Source organism: Taudactylus pleione, unplaced genomic scaffold, assembly GCF_031769625.1.
Source record: "Taudactylus pleione unplaced genomic scaffold, aTauple2 ptg000003l, whole genome shotgun sequence".
In the NCBI taxonomy this organism is placed as follows: domain Eukaryota; kingdom Metazoa; phylum Chordata; class Amphibia; order Anura; family Myobatrachidae; genus Taudactylus; species Taudactylus pleione.
Genome location: NW_028284406.1, coordinates 3921379 through 3940659, shown reverse-complemented (window position 1 = coordinate 3940659; position 19281 = coordinate 3921379). Strand labels below are relative to the sequence as shown.

Below are 19281 nucleotides of genomic sequence, written 5' to 3'. Positions count from 1 at the left end.
TGGGCGGCCATCAGTCAGCATGTTGCCCAGAAGTTGATTGACAGCATGCCAGGGCGAATTGCAGAGGTCTTGAAAAAGAAGGGTCAACACTGCAAATATTGACTTTGCATAAACCTAATGTAATTGTCAATAAAAGTCCTCGACACTTGTGAAATGCTGTCATTTTACTTCAGTATAGTAGTGTAATGGTGCATACACACGGTCAGATTTTTCCTTCAGATCTGAACGATAACGATTTAAAAATCGTTCAGTCGTTCATATCTGAAGGAAAATCTGACATATCTGACAGATGAACGATTTGAACGATGCGCGATCCCGATGGTCACATAACGATATCTGACATGTTTGCAGTCAGACTTGGACGATTTCCATTCATTTTAATGCAGTCAAAAATCGTTCAATCGTTCAAATCTTTGGTAAAAATCGTTCATCTGACAAATTTGACCGTGTGTATGCTCCATAATTCTCAAAACTTTTGGCCATGGCTGTAGATCTGCTCAGAACCTGCTGCTTATTTATTTTTTTAATTAGCTTTTGGATTGGACGTTGACATGAAACATGTAAAAGGATAATTTATAAGATAAGTATTTACTACTTTAAAACGTTTCAGTTGGTAACATTTAGACATCTGCACCACAGGAGGAAACGGGGTCACAATTTCTAATAGGAAGGGGAAGCACTATGCGGGCAGCCTTGTGACACACTTGTGCAAGCCTTACTGCACGTGCATGAAAAGCGCTCATCAGCATACATTGCATTTGATGTATAAAGGTGAAAAAGTGTAATCAGGAAAAATATACACAAAATAATTATTTGCGACCTAACCCCGCCTCTTCCTGCGTTACCATGCCATGGGTATATATGTAGCTTTCATTCTAGCACCCTGCACCTTTCACAACACTTGCAGTTCCTCTATCCAACCTGGGGTGTCGCTCTCTGCTCTGGTGCTTCTAGCACACTCAGCTAATGCAACATTGAAATACAGCAGTTTGTGTACTAGAAGCACCAGAGCAGACAGCGACACCCCAGGAAGGATAGAGGAACTGCACAGGTTTTAACAGGAGCAGGGTGCTAGAATTACCACTAAGGGCCATATTCAATTTGAGGCGAAAAGTCAGAGGTCGGACTTTTCACCATCTTTGCCATTTTTTCTGGGAAAAGGTATCGGGCGCGTGCCCGCTTATCCCCGTATTCAATTAGGATTCGGCGAAAACGGGACCCGGCAGAAAGCCAAGTATGGAAAAGTTCTGGGAATTTTCGGGAAATCATCCTGGCACTCCCCTAAAGATGGTCTGACAAGGGGGATCACTATGGGTATCCCCGATTTGGCCTGCTAAAGGTAGTCAGGGTTTTTAAACAGCCGCGGCAGGTGCATAAATGCGCCTGTGAAGAAGTGAAGAGTAGCATTTCTCTTTTTTTTTTACTTTTTTTTAATAACTATGGCCATCAAATTTGGGGTACATGAAAATGGGTACAAGCATATTTTTAAGTCCCTAAAGGAATTTTTAAAATTCTTCAAAAACGCACCTGCCGTTACCAGCCGAATTCTAAAAAACACCTGCCACATACTTGGGAACCCCCCCTGAATCAATTTCGCTAGTTTAAAGCTTTGTTCCCCAATATTTATTTTTCCGCCCCCTGAATGAAACTAAAATTTTTTTGGGGTGTCCTGAGGACTTTTTAAAAACATTTTTTACACAGAATACTTTTAGGGGACACTCCCAGGGGGTGCATTTTTTTTTTTTTAAGTCTGCACCCCAAAACCAAAAATTTTGCACTTTTTTTTGCCATGTAATACATGGAGTTATCCCCGTTTTTTTCCAAAGACTTTTCGCACCGGTGAAAAAAGTCTTTGAAATTGAATATGGGGATAATTGAAACAAGCAAAAATGACGTCATCGGCGATAATTTCTAGCCGATGACATCATTTTCGCCCCTTTCAATTATAACGGACTTTTCGCCCCATATTGAATATGGCCCTAGGTATGCATTAGATTTTAAGTCACAACATAATTATCGTCAGCCTTTATTTGGCGCCACAATATTCCACAAAGCCATACAGTGGGGAATTAACAATGCTCATCTATAAATCATAGTTCAAAAGCAAGTCAAATACTAAAGTAAACATAACAAGTACAAATAGAAATAAAAAATAAAAACACACAACGTTGGCATGATTAGAATGGTCAAGAAAACAGGACGAAAAATGGTCTTACACCTAAAGGCGGGTATCCACTACCCGACTGTGAAAGACTGAACGATAACAATATCGTTATCGTTCATTAATATCGCGTATTGGATACGCACCTTAAGATTGGGGTGAGCTGAGGCTGAAACGAGTTGAAGGTATGACATGCAGTGTTGGTGTGGAGAAGGAGAATGGTAGGCTTTAACGAAGAGGTGAGTTTTAAGCAGCGTCAAAAGGGCCATATTCAATTTTCAATTGTAATTTCAAAGTCTGTGCTGGACTTTTCGCTCCACATGGCAGGTTTTCCGGGGATAAAGTATCGGGCGCGTGCCCGCTTTATCCCCGTATTTGTTATCGTTGACGATCGTCCCCTGTGTATGCACCATTACACCCAAGAATGAATGATAATCTCTGAACAGTTGCAGACACTGATATTATTTCTTCTGACAAGGACTGCGTGAGCTTTAACAAGGTTAGTTTATTTTACCTCAGACATTAAACTACTGCTGGAACATGTGCCCATCCTCCATCTCTGCATTATTCATCACCAGCTACAGGGATGTACCATAATAGGCACTTCTAAAGGGAACATTTCTCATTTACTACTCTCTATTCTATCACTTCCCTCCACATAAAACAGTAAATGTCAAAAGGAGGACACATGAGACTCGGCTGCAAAAAAAAAACATTTGGGGGGATTTTAGTTGTTTACTCACACCTGTATTTCCCATCGAAAGTGATGGGCGATAGTCAATTGTTGTGCCACTGGCCGTGAGTGCCTCAGGCGCCCATTACTTATCGCACATGGGATTAGCTGCAGAAAGCGGGTAAACCAGTACAAACTACTCTGCGTACTGGGCACCCAAAATCCTGACTTTGGGCGGATTACTGCTCGCCACCTCAGGAGGGTGCAAGCAGAAATAACGGGCGCCCGGCGGCACAAACAATTGACTATCGCCCGTCAATTTCGAAGGAAGCTGCAGGTGAGAATAAAAAATGTGAGGAAGGGTCCGTGTAACATCAGGCAAATAGGCCAAATGATTGAAACAGGGATGAGGGACTGCAGGGGAAAATATGGAAATTCTGGGAAAGTATTAAATGTGGGAACATAAACTGGGGATCTGACGGTGATTAAGTTATTTATAAAGAATCTTACAGCATATGGCTTGTACGCCTGCAGAAAACAACTCTGTCCTTACACTTACAGTCATTACAATGTCATTAAAACCGAAATAGGACCAAAGATGTGACAAGATGAGGCATTTTTATCACTCGCGCACGTATGTATATACACGCCGTGTCTTTATACCATGTATGCTTATGTAATTGTATTAGTTGCAGAGTGCAGATTGCAGTCTCATTTCATCAATTGTAAAAGGGTGTGTAACTCACTTAAATATCAGTTCTCAGATCTGCAATAATGCTGGGATTAGTCGGACTGCGCCACAATGAGCGGGGGCATTCCAGTTTACGATGGCTGTATGTGGAGCTTCACTGCTTCCCTTGGAAACCAGAGGAAACAATTAATACCCAACATAAGCCAGGCAGAGGCTAGATACAGACACTGGTGAGGCAGCAGCAACCGGCAGCCTTGTACATGTCTGAACGACACAGTAGAAATATATATTATTTATTATTATTATTTATATGCGGGCACCTGGTACAGTATCTTGTTTTACAAGGAGAGCCAGGCCTTATTTGTTGTGTGTGTGTGATTATATATAAACTATATATATATATATATATATATATATATATATATATACATACACACACACACACACACACATACATACACACTAATGAATTGATCCCCTTATAAGTGGCTTCAGCTGCAGTACACAGCTACTTACTTACTTCTTAAGTTTAGTTCTCTATTAAATAGAGGAACTGCTAAAATGTTATTTCAAAATAGCATTCAGTAACCACTATGGGGGGGGAAATCCAATTAGCTCAGAAAAAATGTATTCAGTAAATAAAGGGTTTTTTTCGCCGATGTTCGAGTATCTTTTTAGCTGATTTTTATTATCGTGCTATCCACTTACACTCAGTTTATCACACCGGAAAAATTTCTGTTTCTCTCACCAAAATACATAGGATCCGCGAAAAGTCGCGGACCTATGTATTTTCTCTGCCGCGATCGGGAGAAAAACACCTTCTTATCGGGGATTTGGTTTTGCCTGCCTGATAAGTTCCAGCTTCGAGGCTAATTGGATACCCCCCCTTTATGTAAGAAACGGGTAAACACCAATATAAACGCAACATAGAGAAAGTATATAAAACCAAAACAGGGTCTTGCATCTCAGTTAAAGCACAATTGTTACACATCAGATAAGCCTGACCACAGTATACTGTTTAACTTGGTACAGTCCTGTAATTCTTTGGGGGGCTTCAACCAAATCCTCAGCCTATATGACACTTTAAAATATTCTGCCTATCGGATATTAACAAGTACAATTTATAGAACATGAAATGACCATCAATAGCGGATTCAGACAACAGGCAGTCACAGCGTTAAATATATACTAGCAAAGCCTATGTCCTAGAGTTCAATGGGGCAACCACATCCTTAGCTACTTAAATTGACAAACAGAGAACAATACTGATCTGCTTTCATCTGTACTTCCTCTAGCAGTAGACATGCTTTCGGTACATCGTTATAGCATATATCCTCCTCCTAACTTCACTACAGATGCTGTAAATAATGTAACATACCACCGTCGGGGTCCCCATCATACAACACGTATGTGCTCTGCATGTTCCCATCACTATACTGCCTACTTTCCACACACATTCAAGAATCAGCAGGTTTATTCATTTCTGCTCAGGGACAGTGCTGACGTACATCCTTTTCTTTGCCTGAACGTCACGATTAGTAGTGACCTGTGCCTATTTGGTTTACCCTCTGTCTAAGTCAGGGGTTCCCAACCACGACCCTCAAGGCACACTAACAGTCCAGGGTTTAGGGATAGCCATACTTGAGCACAAGTGACATAATTTGTACCTCAGTTATTTTGATTTAACCATCTGTGCACAATCATGGATATCACGAAAACCAGTACCGTTAGTGTGCCTTGAGGACCGAGGTTGGGAATCACTGGTCTAAGTGGTCCCAAGCTGAGGGGTCTATGTACTAAGCTTGGATTGAGAGAGACAAAGAGGATTGATATAAAGTACCAACTAATGAACTCCTAATTGTCATATTATAGGCTGTGTTTAAAAAATGACAGTTAGGAGCTGACTGGTTGGTACTTTACCTCCATACAGTTGAGGCCTTAGTACATAGGCACCTGAATTAGACCCAGCCAATGATTTATATCTGACTCGCAAATCTTTTTGAATAGAATTTTTTGTTTATTGACATAAATTCAAAAATTACAATATTGTAAAATACTTGTTGTAACAGACATTGTAATTACATTAAGTTTGGAATAAGGATACAGTAGACTTTATTGTGCTCATTTGTGTCATAAATAAACCACTCCACTCTACTCCTGGAGTAATGGTGTCTTATATGACAATTATAATTAGACATCAACATATTTTGAAACACATGACCATAGATCTTTGGAAAGAAACGTGGCTGTACACGTTTAGATCAATTAGTTTGGTTTTTCTTTGTATTATTGGGGGCATCCACTACAAGATCTGAAAACGACTGCACGATTATGACATTGTAATCGTGCAGTCGTTTGTCAGTCGTGTGATGTGCCTGCACTGAACGAGCAGACATTCAGTGCAGGCTCATCCATCATCTGGAAACATGCTGAGCCTGACGATATCATCAGGTTGACCAGCATGTTTGCACGATGATAGATGTCTAAAAGACCAAATTTTCAAACGATGTTCGAACGATTATCGAATGATTTTATCGTAATCGTTCAACTTTATCGTCTAGTGCAGGGGTTCCCAACCACGGTCCTCAAGGCACACTAACAGTCCAGGTTTTAAGGATAGCCATAGCTGAGCACAGGTGACTTAATTAGTACCTCAGTAATTTTGATTTAACCATCTGTGCTTAAGCATGGATATCACTAAAACCAGGACTGTTAAGGCCCCCATACATCAGAGATTGATTGCAGCAATCGTGCAATTTGAAATAGATTGTGCATAAAAATCTTTCCCTTTTTCAATCGATTGCAGATTGCAAACTTGCCACAATCGATTGAAAAAGGGAAAGATTTTTATACACAATCGATTGCAAATTGCACGATTGCTGCAATCAATCTCTGATGTATGGGGGCCTTTTGTGTGCCTTGAGGACCGAGGTTGGGAATCACTGGTCTAGTGGATACCCCCCTTTAGAAGGGTGCTTGTCCTTCTATAACCGCTAAACTGTACCAAGTCGTCCACTGAAAACTAAGTTTCAGAGCCGATTTTAATTCAGGTGTTAATGTATGTACAAAAGGAAGCCATAGACTCGCACATCTTCAATTAGTTTTATGTATTTACTGTGATTTTTTTCATTGGAACCTGGTTTTTAATGTATATATTTATTCCTCAGAAAAATTCATGCACATTGCCTAGGGGTGAGCTAGGCACACACACAACTACCAGTGCAAGGAAAGAAAGCCCCTGATTTACATTAATACATGATGGACTGAGCTAAATTATATACAGGAGATAAAAAGGAAGGGTCTTACTGATACAGACAATGAATGACTGACAGGTTTGCAGACTTGTACTGTGAAATGCACAGACAGATGGTCAGAAAGACAATAAAAGGTGTAAACTAATTACCAGGGCAGACATCTATGATTAAAGGTCAATACGGGTACATTGTCCATCCGCATATTCTTAACAGCAATGTCTGCTAAACTCACTAGTGCATTGCAAGAAATAGCATTAACCACACATTCTAAAGAACTACCAGCATATTGCTGAACTCATTACACTGAATGGGAAAATCCCCCAGTTTGAATAGAAGAGTTAGTTAGTTATTTCATTTTTCAGAGTTCATTGGTCATCTGAATAAGGTGTCATTGAAAAAGCAACAGCGAGCTGTAATGGAATACATCACAGAGAGAAGGAGATGGCTGAGGTAACGCGTAGACAGAGGAACAGCGGGGAGAGTGAGGGAGGCAGGTAATATGGGTGGCTTACCAATAAAATGATTGGGTCAGGGAATATGGTAAGCGTCTGGTGTGTGAGCAGGGCAGAGAAGCTTTATTCTGTTACTGCAATACTAGCTACTGAAATACACAGTATTGATCCCCATGAACTGTCGCTAAAATAGTAACGCAAGATACATTAAAGAGGCTGGCATTAAGCAAATCTCATGCACTGACAGGCTGGGAATAAACCCCTCCCAATGCACCGACAGGCTGCACACGCACTGACAGTTAGGGTATAAGCGTCCCAACATACATACAGAGAGGCTGGGAATAAGCGCCATACATACAGAGAGGCTGGGAATAAGCGCCGTACATCCAGAGAGGCTGGGAATAAGTGCCAAACATACAGAGAGGCTGGGAATAAGTGCCAAACATACAGAGAGGCTGGGAATAAGTGCCATACAATACAGAGAGGCTGGGAATAAGTGCCATACAATACAGAGAGGCTGGGAATAAGCGCCATACAATACAGAGAGGCTGGGAATAAGCGCCATACAATACAGAGAGGCTGGGAATAAGCGCCATACATACAGAGAGGCTGGGAATAAGCGCCATACATACAGAGAGGCTGGGAATAAGCGCCATACATACAGAGAGGCTGGGAATAAGCGCCATACATACAGAGAGGCTGGGAATAAGCGCCATACATACAGAGAGGCTGGGAATAAGCGCCATACATACAGAGAGGCTGGGAATAAGCGCCATACATACAGAGAGGCTGGGAATAAGCGCCATACATAGAGAGAGGCTGGGAATAAGCGCCATACATACAGAGATGTTGGGAATAAGCGCCATACATACAGAGATGTTGGGAATAAGCGCCATACATACAGAGATGTTGGGAATAAGCGCCATACATACAGAGATGTTGGGAATAAGCGCCATACATACAGAGATGTTGGGAATAAGCGCCATACATACAGAGATGTTGGGAATAAGCGCCATACATACAGAGATGTTGGGAATAAGCGCCATACATACAGAGATGTTGGGAATAAGCGCCATACATACAGAGATGTTGGGAATAAGCGCCATACATACAGAGATGTTGGGAATAAGCGCCATACATACAGAGATGTTGGGAATAAGCGCCATACATACAGAGAGGCTGGGAATAAGCGCCATACATACAGAGAGGCTGGGAATAAGCGCCGTACATCCAGAGAGGCTGGGAATAAGTGCCAAACATACAGAGAGGCTGGGAATAAGCGCCAAACATACAGAGAGGCTGGGAATAAGTGCCATACAATACAGAGAGGCTGGGAATAAGTGCCATACAATACAGAGAGGCTGGGAATAAGCGCCATACAATACAGAGAGGCTGGGAATAAGTGCCATACAATACAGAGAGGCTGGGAATAAGCGCCATACATACAGAGAGGCTGGGAATAAGCGCCATACATACAGAGAGGCTGGGAATAAGCGCCATACATACAGAGAGGCTGGGAATAAGCGCCATACATACAGAGAGGCTGGGAATAAGCGCCATACATACAGAGAGGCTGGGAATAAGTGCCATACATACAGAGAGGCTGGGAATAAGCGCCATACATAGAGAGGCTGGGAATAAGCGCCGTACATCCAGAGAGGCTGGGAATAAGCGCCAAACATACAGAGAGGCTGGGAATAAGCGCCAAACATACAGAGAGGCTGGGAATAAGTGCCATACAATACAGAGAGGCTGGGAATAAGTGCCATACAATACAGAGAGGCTGGGAATAAGCGCCATACAATACAGAGAGGCTGGGAATAAGTGCCATACAATACAGAGAGGCTGGGAATAAGTGCCATACAATACAGAGAGGCTGGGAATAAGCGCCATACATACAGAGAGGCTGGGAATAAGCGCCATACATACAGAGAGGCTGGGAATAAGTGCCATACATACAGAGAGGCTGGGAATAAGCGCCATACATAGAGAGGCTGGGAATAAGCGCCATACATACAGAGATGTTGGGAATAAGCGCCATACATACAGAGATGTTGGGAATAAGCGCCATACATACAGAGATGTTGGGAATAAGCGCCATACATACAGAGATGTTGGGAATAAGCGCCATACATACAGAGATGTTGGGAATAAGCGCCATACATACAGAGATGTTGGGAATAAGCGCCATACATACAGAGATGTTGGGAATAAGCGCCATACATACAGAGATGTTGGGAATAAGCGCCATACATACAGAGATGTTGGGAATAAGCGCCATACATACAGAGATGTTGGGAATAAGCGCCATACATACAGAGATGTTGGGAATAAGCGCCATACATACAGAGATGTTGGGAATAAGCGCCATACATACAGAGATGTTGGGAATAAGCGCCATACATACAGAGATGTTGGGAATAAGCGCCATACATACAGAGATGTTGGGAATAAGCGCCATACATACAGAGATGTTGGGAATAAGCGCCATACATACAGAGAGGCTGGGAATAAACACAAGGTCTACAGAGAGGCTTAATAAGTATTGTATATACAGAACTACTCAGCACAGATACTGTAGAAGATATAGACCAGGGACTGAATAGAGGAGGTAGGAATAAATGCACCAGTGAGGAGAAAAGGATCAGAATAATCCCTAATATATGTAATAGAGGGATGGGATTATATAGAGAATGATGATGAGAGGGAAAGAGACACAGACAGCTCAATAAGCACAGTATAGATAGATAGATAGATAGATAGATAGATAGATAGATAGATAGATCTGTACAGCCGGTGCTGTGTAAATGAGGAGGGGGTGCTGCTGATATCACCGTAGTGAGGAAGGGGACTCACCCAGAGCTCTATGCCCCAGCTCATGATGTCCCGAGGGGCGGCGGGGACCCTCGCCCGCTCAGCGCTGCAGAATAACGGTAGACTCCCCTCCGCCCGTACGGTAGCGGCTGGATCCCCCTCCGCCGTAGGGATCCTCTGACGCCAGTCGTGGGGCGGGGCGCAGGGCGGCCTCACTGGCGGACGGACACTAGCCGCACCCAGCAGAGATCCCCCGGTGGCTGGCGGCAGCAGCGTGACCGGGATGGACAGAAGCCGCTCCCGGCGTCTCAGTCTCCGGCCGGCGCGGCTGGCTGTAGCGTCCCCTGTGCACACAGTGTGCGCGTCTCTGGTGCGCGTCCGCGGCGGGGGGGGGGCGGGGCCTCGTTTGACAGCTCGGGGACGCGGACCTCAGAATAACGGTTATTAGGAGTTCTCTAAGGGCATCCAATCAGCTGTCGCGGGGGGCGGGGTCCGTGCTGCCTACATCAGGCTTGGAACGCAGTGGGCGTGGCGCAGAGGGAGCTATGTTTTTCGGTAGCGCTGCGCCCTCTGGTGGTTGATAGTTAAGTTTGTTGAAAGCACTTTAATTCTGCTTGATAAACAATGCACAGATATTGGGTCTGATTCATTACGTATAGCAACAGCGATTGCATACGCACACATTGCGATCACTAGCAGAACTGCGACACACCTACCATACGCAATGCTTGCGAGGCCTATGCGCAATTGAGCTTGCAAACGTAATAGAATAGCGATCGCAACCATGATTGATGGCAAGGTTAGGTCTAGACTATACAGCGCTGATGGACCTATGACGTCACACCCACGTGGCCCGGCCTGAAAGGGGGAGGGCCGGGGATGCTAACGGGGGACCAAAAGTGTCCCCTCGCGGGCTCGCTACGCTCGCCACGCTTCGGGCACAGTGGCTCGCTGCACTCGCCACAAATATTTATTCCCCCTTTATGCCCTAGTGGATGGTAACACAGGAGCGGTCCAGACTCCTGCAGCGGTCACGTGGTGGATACATCACAGAGGTCCTTTAGCCACATAGAAAATAGCAGCAACCGTGATGGCAATTGATCATAGGTCCTGTATTCAGGGGCGTATCTATAATGGGTGCAGGGTGTGCACACCCTGCACCCATATTATGTAAAACTTACATCTCCGAGGTCCCACGTCGGGTCTCTCATGGCTGCTCAAACGCCGGAAAATGGCCGCCGCGGCCATTTTTCCTGCGTCTAGAGCATGTGCTGTGAAGTAATCGCTGGGAAAATGGCGCCGCCACGCCATTTCCCTGGCGATCTGCGCTTGCGCAATAGACTCCGGGCACACTCTAGTGCCCAGAGTTTATTGATTCTGCGGTGGCCGGCCAGCCGCGTCAGTCGGCTGCTGGAGTGAGAGGAGGGGGCCCGTGACGGGGATGCACACGGGCCTCCTCCTCTCTAAAGACGCCCCTGCCTGTATTGGTAAGGATCTGAACCAGTCTTTTCACAGCAATCGATGTTAGTAATTATTGCTTCTTGTGCACACACAATTAATGCTAATCGTACCTTTGATCTGGATACTTTACTAATTTATAGTCTATTGCCCTACATGAACAGATCTTAAAGGTTCTTTTATCTCCCTATTAATCTGTTGTGTTTGCAACAACATATATATATATATATATATATATATAATCTCCAAAAAATGAGGGTGCACTCACCAGACTTCATAGAATGTTCATTAAAATATTGTTTTTATTTACGTCATCATAAAAGTACAGCCGTCGACATTTCGGTCCAGTCCAAGGACCTTTGTCAAGACGCATTTGGAGATTGCCTTTGACAGGGTATTTACCTTGTTTGGGTCAGCTACCCCAGCATTGGATTCAGTGAGAGTGGACACTTTGCGGTTTTCATATATATATATATATATATATATATGACCATCGACCCGGAGGGCACCGGAGCTATTGACCTTTTGTGGTGAGTGCCGGTCCGCACAGGAAACTATAGAGACAGAGAGAGAGCAGTGACAGGCTGGGCCGGGGGGCAGGGTGCCATGTGCCCCCCGGGCCGCAGCATCATGCGGGCCGCGGGCAGTCTGTGTCACTGTGACACAGACTGCACCGCGTGTGTAGCGCTGACCGGACGGAGTTCGGTCAGCGCTACACAAGTGACAAACACACAGCCGCCGGCTCTGGCAGCTGTGTTTGTTTTGATCAGCAGCCAATGAGAGTCTGTCAGACTCTCATTAGCTGCTGCTGCGCCCACTGCAGGAGCCGCTCCATCTTCCGGCTCCCGCAGTGGGCAATGGGAGAGGCGTCATGATGTCATATGACGTCTCTCCCATAATGCAGAGCGGCCCAGCCCGGGAGGACAGGCGGAGGAGCAGATGGCAGCGGCGGCGGGAGCGGGGATTCAGGTAAGTGTTTTTTATTATTATTTTTTTTATATTACGTGTGTCTACTTGGGGGGGGGGTCTGGCACTACAATGAGGAGACCACTACTGGGGGCACTACAAAGGGGGGGACTACTACTACTGGGGGCACTACAAGGGGAGTGGCGGACTACTACTCTGGGGGCACTACAAGGGGGGTGGGGGACTACTACTACTGGGGACACTACAAGGGGGGGGACTGCTACTGGGGGCACTACAAGGGGGGGATTACTACTACTGGGGGCACTACAAGGGGGGGACTACTACTACTGGGGGCACTACAAGGGGGGTGGGGGACTACTACTACTGGGGGCACTACAAGGGGGGGCTACTCCTGGGGGCACTACAAGGGGGGGGACTACTACTACTGGGGGCACTACAAGGGGGGGACTACTACTACTGGGGACACTACAAGGGGGGGACTACTACTACTACTGGGGGCACTACAAGGGAGGTACTACTACTACTGGGGCACTACAGGGGGGGTACTACTACTACTGGGGGCACTACAAGGGGAGGGGACTACTACTAGGGGCACTGCATAGGGGGGAGGGGACTACTACTAGGGGCACTGCATGGGGGGAGGGGACTACTACTAGGGGCACTGCATAGGGGGAGGGGACTACGACTGGGGGCACTGCATCGAGGGACCACTGCTGGGGGCTCTATATAAAGGGCAATACTGGGGGTACTGCATAGGGGGGAGACTACAACTGGGGCCACTAGTTAAAGGGCATTGCATAAGGGTTACCCCTATTGGGGGCACTGCATGGGGGGTGGACTGCTACTGGAGGTACTATATAAGGGGCACTGCATAGGGGGTACCACTAATGGGGGCACTATATAAGGGGCTTACTACTGGGGGCACAAGGGGCACTGCACAGGGGGGACCACTACTGGGGGCACTGTATAAAGGGCTTACTACTGGGGTCACAAGGGGCACTGCATAGGGGGGATCACTACTGGGGGCACTACTGGAGGCCTGCATAAGGGTGTTCTCTCCTGTGGCACACGGGGGCACTGCATATGGGCACTACGACAGGGGGCTGCCCCTAATCTTTATTTTTACCTTACATTAATCCCATATGGACCCGCCCCCTCCCTGGAAGACTTATGGGGGGCGGCGCCGTAGCACGCACGTTTTTCGGGCACCCTGGCTACACGCTGCTCCTCTGCCAGGGCCGTCTGCATGCATTTGCCCCCCAGACTAAATGTTGCCAGCCAGCCCCTGAGAGATATTTATATTTATATATATATATATATATATATATATATATATATATATATATATGAAGTCCCCAAGTGGATGAAACGCGTTGGGGTAGCTGCCTTGTCTGACTGAATGAACTTTTACAGATAAGCATCTAATTTTTTTGTAGAAAACTTCCTATATATTTTTAACAAGTTTTGACACTTTTTAAACAATACCTTTTTACTTGATTTTATCCACTGATCCCTTTGTGTAAAATGGCTTTTTTAAATATTTAAATATATAAACTCCATTCGTTTTTAAGATGTATTTAAATGTATGAATTGTATTTTTAATGTCATCTTAAATATTTATTAGCACTATTTGCACACTGTGGGAAATTCAATCTATTTATTTGTATAATTAATTTATTTGCATTATCTGTGCTTGTATGCACAGGATCTAGATATACTTTATAAATATTAAATTGTGATTTTTATTTTTACACTTTGTATGGTACATTTGTTGGTTTATGTTACACATTCCACAAATCATTGTAGAATATATACGTAAGTCGCTGATCACCTAACATATTTGCACTATTTTCACATTGAAGGGCTTATCCAAAAGTCCTCTTACGTTTGGTTCTAGCTGACACCTTTTATATTAAGGGAGTACGTATTATTACATATACTTTGTACCAATCCTCTAGAAAACTTGGCGCCGACACATTTTTGGTGTATATATAGATAGATAGATAGATAGATAGATAGATAGATAGATAGATAGATAGATAGATAGATAGATAGATAGATATACACACAGGCTTTTTTTAATAAAAATTCTATTACGACCAATCATGTTAGATAAATAGGTGATTTTTATTTTTAGCTATTTCATCTCCACCGCAACAGCAAGCACTCAATCAAAGGTTTTTGAGGCGAGCTGCAGTGGTTATCTCCCCCTCCCCTCAACCCTGAGAGAAAAATATCCATTTTTTTACAACTGACACTCTATATTCAAATGTAAAAAAAAAAAAAATGACAAACCCCTCTGAGTATTGGGTCGATTCAGCATTGCACTTGTGTGCAATGATCAATGCAGATTCACAATAATAGTGAAACTGCGCACGTGCAGGACTCATTTTTGCGACAGTGCAGAATGTGTCCTGCGTAAACTGATGCATTCCCATTGATGCCCGTATTCTGCCCGTATTTCCCTATGTGTACAGGGTCTGATTCCGCACTTCACAAGTGCACTGCTGTTCGCAGATTCACGATTACCAAGAATTTGTGAGTGCGCAGGACCCATTCTGCTAGTGTGTACAAGGGGTCCTGCTTAGATGCACGCAGACCCTTGAATGCCTCTGCCTGATTGACAGGCAGAGGCATTTAAGGGGCGGTGCAGGGGCGGGGGGGTGTGCGTTGCTGGAAACGGGGGCGTATCCACCCTGTTTTCCGGGAGTGGACAGCGCAGGATCAACGCAGTGTGCTGGGCTTGCAGGCCAGCTGACTCTTTCTCAGCTTCCCGGAGGCCCGGCACCATCCAACATTGCGACCATCGACCACCGATGGTCGCGATGGTGATCCCAGCCTGCAACCTCCGTTGCAGTGCTGGGATCACAAATGCAGCAGAGGGAGTCATACACCTCCTGCTGCATTTACATAATAGCGCGGATCGCAATTACAAAGCTGCCTGAGTGCATACATCACATATCTATCTATAGCCTGCGTGCATACATCACATATCTATAGCCTGCGTGCATACATCACATATCTATAGCCTGTGTGCATACATCACATATCTATAGCCTGCGTGCAGTTTTGCAATTGCCATCCTTGCTGAATCAGGCCCATAGTCAATAGATACTCACTTATAAACTATACTAAGCTAACTTATAATAATTATACAACACATAGTATATGCAATAAACCCAAATTTTTGTTCTTAATTTATTTATTTTAAATAAAAATAAATATTAAAGTAAACTTAATAAATGATCCACAGACCCCAAAATAGTGATAAGGGTATTTTTCATTATTATAATTTCCGCCCGAATAGCCTCATCCCTCTCACGCCTCCGACGTTCTGCATCTGAAATTATAAAAATAAACCAGTACTTTATGTACCAATGGAAACAATAAAATAAAATACAAACTTGTCAGCAAGGGGTGGTGCAAAGGCGGGGGGGGTGCGTTGCTGGAAACGGGGGCGTATCCGCCCTGTTTTCCGGGAGTGGACAGCGCAGGATCAACGCAGTGTGCTGGGCTTGCAGGCCAGCCAGCATGAGTAAGCTGACTCTTTCTCAGCTTCCCGGAGGCCCGGCACCATCCAACATTGCGACCATCGACCACCGATGGTCGCGATGGTGATTCCAGCCTGCAACCTCCGTTGCAGTGCTGGGATCACAAATGCAGCAGAGGGAGTCATACACCTCCTGCTGCATTTACATAATAGCACGGATCGCAATTACAAAGCTGCCTGAGTGCACACATCACATATCTATCTATAGCCTGCGTGCATACATCACATATCTATAGCCTGCGTGCATACATCACATATCTATAGCCTGCGTGCATACATCACATATCTATAGCCTGCGTGTATACATCACATATCTATAGCCTGCGTGCAGTTTTGCAATTGCCATCCTTGCTGAATCAGGCCCATAGTCAATAGATACTCACTTATAAACTATACTAAGCTAACTTATAATAATTATACAACACATAGTATATGCAATAAACCTGCATGCATGAAACTTGGGGCTCCATTTACAAATGAAGGGAAATACCAGTGGCAATTTTTCGTTTAGTATCACTGTGATGCAAACGAAAATTCCACTGGTATTTAGTAATACTGTCCTTACCCCTCCGGCGAGGTCCGGCGAAGTCCAGCAAAATCCTCATACTCAGCGAGGTCCTTCGCTGGGCTACTGGCAGAATAACGCTGCCAGCGACGGGGCTCCAGTGTTATGCGCATGCGCGACGGTCCGTCTGCACAAGTGCATGACACGGAGACCCACGGCAGTACCTGGAAAGCTTCGCTGAAGCCTGAAAGGCACCGCCGGGTCTCCGTTGCCGGCAATGGGGTCCGCATCGCTCTCGCCATCTGAAAGATGGCGAGAGCTTGGCTGTAAAAACAGCGGCAATCTAAGATTACCGCTGTTTACTAAATACAGAAAGATGGTATAACCCCTTTAGCGAGCGCTAAATGGAGCCCTTGGTGATTTAAATAAATGTTACATAAGCAAACAGATGAGAGCTAGTAGATTATCTGGAGTTACCATTTTCAAACCCCACAAATTTCAAAAATTCTTGTTAAGGTATGAAACTTTGTGATAAATGTGACACTTTGGGGGAGATTTAATAAAGCTTGAAGAGAGATAAAATTGGAGATAAATAGCACCAACCAATCAGCCCCTAACTGTCAATTTACAGGCTGTGTTTGAAAAATGACAGTTAGGAGCTGATTGGTTGGTGCTATTTTTCTCCAATTTTATCTCCCTCCAAGCTTTATTAAATCTCCCCCCTAAAATAAAATGATGGTTTGACTATACTGTAGACTAATGGTGCGTACACACTGGGCGATAAAGTGGACGACTGAATGATAACGATATCGTTATCGTTCAGCCGTCCACTTTATCGTCCATTTTTAACCCCAAAAAGATGAACGATAATGACGACGCGCGTTCCCGCAGGTCGTTCGTCATTATCATTCATCGGGCTGACATGCAGGCCAACCTGACGATCTCGTCAGGTTGCTGCATGTCAAGGAATGGGGGAGAGAGCCCGGCGCTGAACGATATCGACATTGAGCACAGCCTGCCGGGGACAACACTACACGATATCGCTCAGGGAGCATATCGTGTAGTGTGTACCCACCCAGGGCCGCCATCAGGGGGGGACCGCCGGGCCTCAAGTCCCGGGCCCGGAGGAAAGAGATAGAGAGGGGGGCCCAGGTTGCAGCAGTGCTACACACACTGGCAGACAGGGGATGCAAGGCGAGTTCATAGAACTACATACATTCAACGCCTGCGGCCACGAACCAGCCTGCGATCGCGGAACGGCAGCCAAACAGGAGCGGCTGCTCCTGATTGGCTGCTGGTCCGGGAGCTGTGATTGGCTCACGGCCGGCTTTTGAAATGCCGTCAGAGCTGTTTAAAAGCTCTCCTGCACTGATGCTCCTGGCTGCCGTTGCAGCACCTCTGCCACCCGGGTCCCCATCTCTGAAAAGCAGTCAGGGCTAAATGTACCTGGCTGGCTGCACCAGCGCAGCCAGCAGAAAAGTCCATGAAAAACAGGTACTCCCTCACCTTGCCATGTGCTCTCCCCTCAGTTGCAGCCAGCCTTCCCTGTCCACCCGCTGTTTCAAGACAGCCTTCTCTGCCTTGCCCCCCCTCCTCTGTTACAGCCTTTGCTGCCCTGTTCTTTCTCCCTAGACAGCCAGCCTTCCCTATACTTCCCTAGTCAGCAAGTCTTCTACCCACTAGTTAAGCCAGCCTTTCCTGTCCCACCAGTCAGACTTCCCTGTCTGCCCCCTAGTCCAGCCATCCTTCCCTGTCTCCCCCATTATCAGCCAGCCTTCCCTGCCCTGTACCTCCCCCCCCTAGTTCAGTCAGCCTTCCATGCCTCCCTAGTCAGCCAGCCTTCTCTGCCCAGTCCCCCCCAGTCCAGTCAGCCTTCTCTGCCCTGTGCCTCCCACCCTAGTCCAGCCAGCCTTCCCTGTGCCCCCTAGTCAGCCAGCCTTCCATACACTGTGCCTCCCCCCCCCCCCGTCCAGCTAGCCTTCCCTGTCCTGTGTTCTACCCTTCTAGCTTTTTCTGTAGATTCAGTGTTTTCAGTGCAATATATATATATTAGCATGTCAATCTAACACAACCACAGCGCAAAGTTTGTGAATTCTTAAAGGCACCAATTGATCCCCTCAGTGTAGCTCCGCCCACCTCTGCCCCCCTCCACCCCCGGGGGGCCCTGCCTATCTTGTCAGTACCGGGCCCCGCAATTTCTGATGGCAGCCCTGTACCCACCATTAGGTCCAGATTCAGAGATGTATCTTCATTCAAGGATACATTATAAGTAACATACATTATGGAAGACAAATTAACATACGTTATGTGCCTGTGCAGAGTGGGTCCTGCAGTTTTCCCTTGTAGACAGCCTAACCCGCAGCATGATTATCAAGCCATGGTGTAGAGACCTGGTTGGGCCCCATTCTCAAAAATGTAGGTGTGATGCCTCCACTTTCCTGGAGGGAAGCGATCTGCGTCAATGAAGGCAGATTTTTGTATGTCCAGGAATGGCGGCAGCTTGGCCAAAAGATAAACAATTGCAATACATTTTTGTGATTGTTTCAATGTTGATTACAACCTTCAACCTCAGATTAATGTGTACGGCTGCGCAAATCTGTCCATCTCCGAATCCAGGCCTTTATCTTCAAAATACATGTTACAATGTAACATGTATTTTGCATGTGTTTGAAAGTGTGCCTGCATTTTATTTACCTTGTTCAGCGTCTTCCTCCCAAATGCCGCTCTGTGGTGGGGTGGAGGAGGCGGCATAATTAGAGTCGCCAGATGAAGGGGTAGGAGGTGGGGCATGTCAAA

At 45.6% G+C, this 19281-nt stretch overlaps 1 protein-coding gene across 1 annotated transcript in view; it reads right to left on the bottom strand.

Annotated features, from left to right (window-relative positions):
* Positions 1 to 10421, bottom strand: part of LOC148543451 (formin-binding protein 1 homolog) — a gene marked incomplete at its 3' end in the record, with an annotated part of 106324 nt that extends 95903 nt beyond the window's left edge. The window contains exon 1 of the mRNA XM_088467443.1: positions 10088 to 10421. Within this exon, the coding sequence (XP_088323569.1) occupies positions 10088 to 10111 (24 nt within the window). The remainder of the gene's footprint in view (positions 1 to 10087) is intronic.
* Positions 10422 to 19281: the final 8860 nt, after the last annotated feature.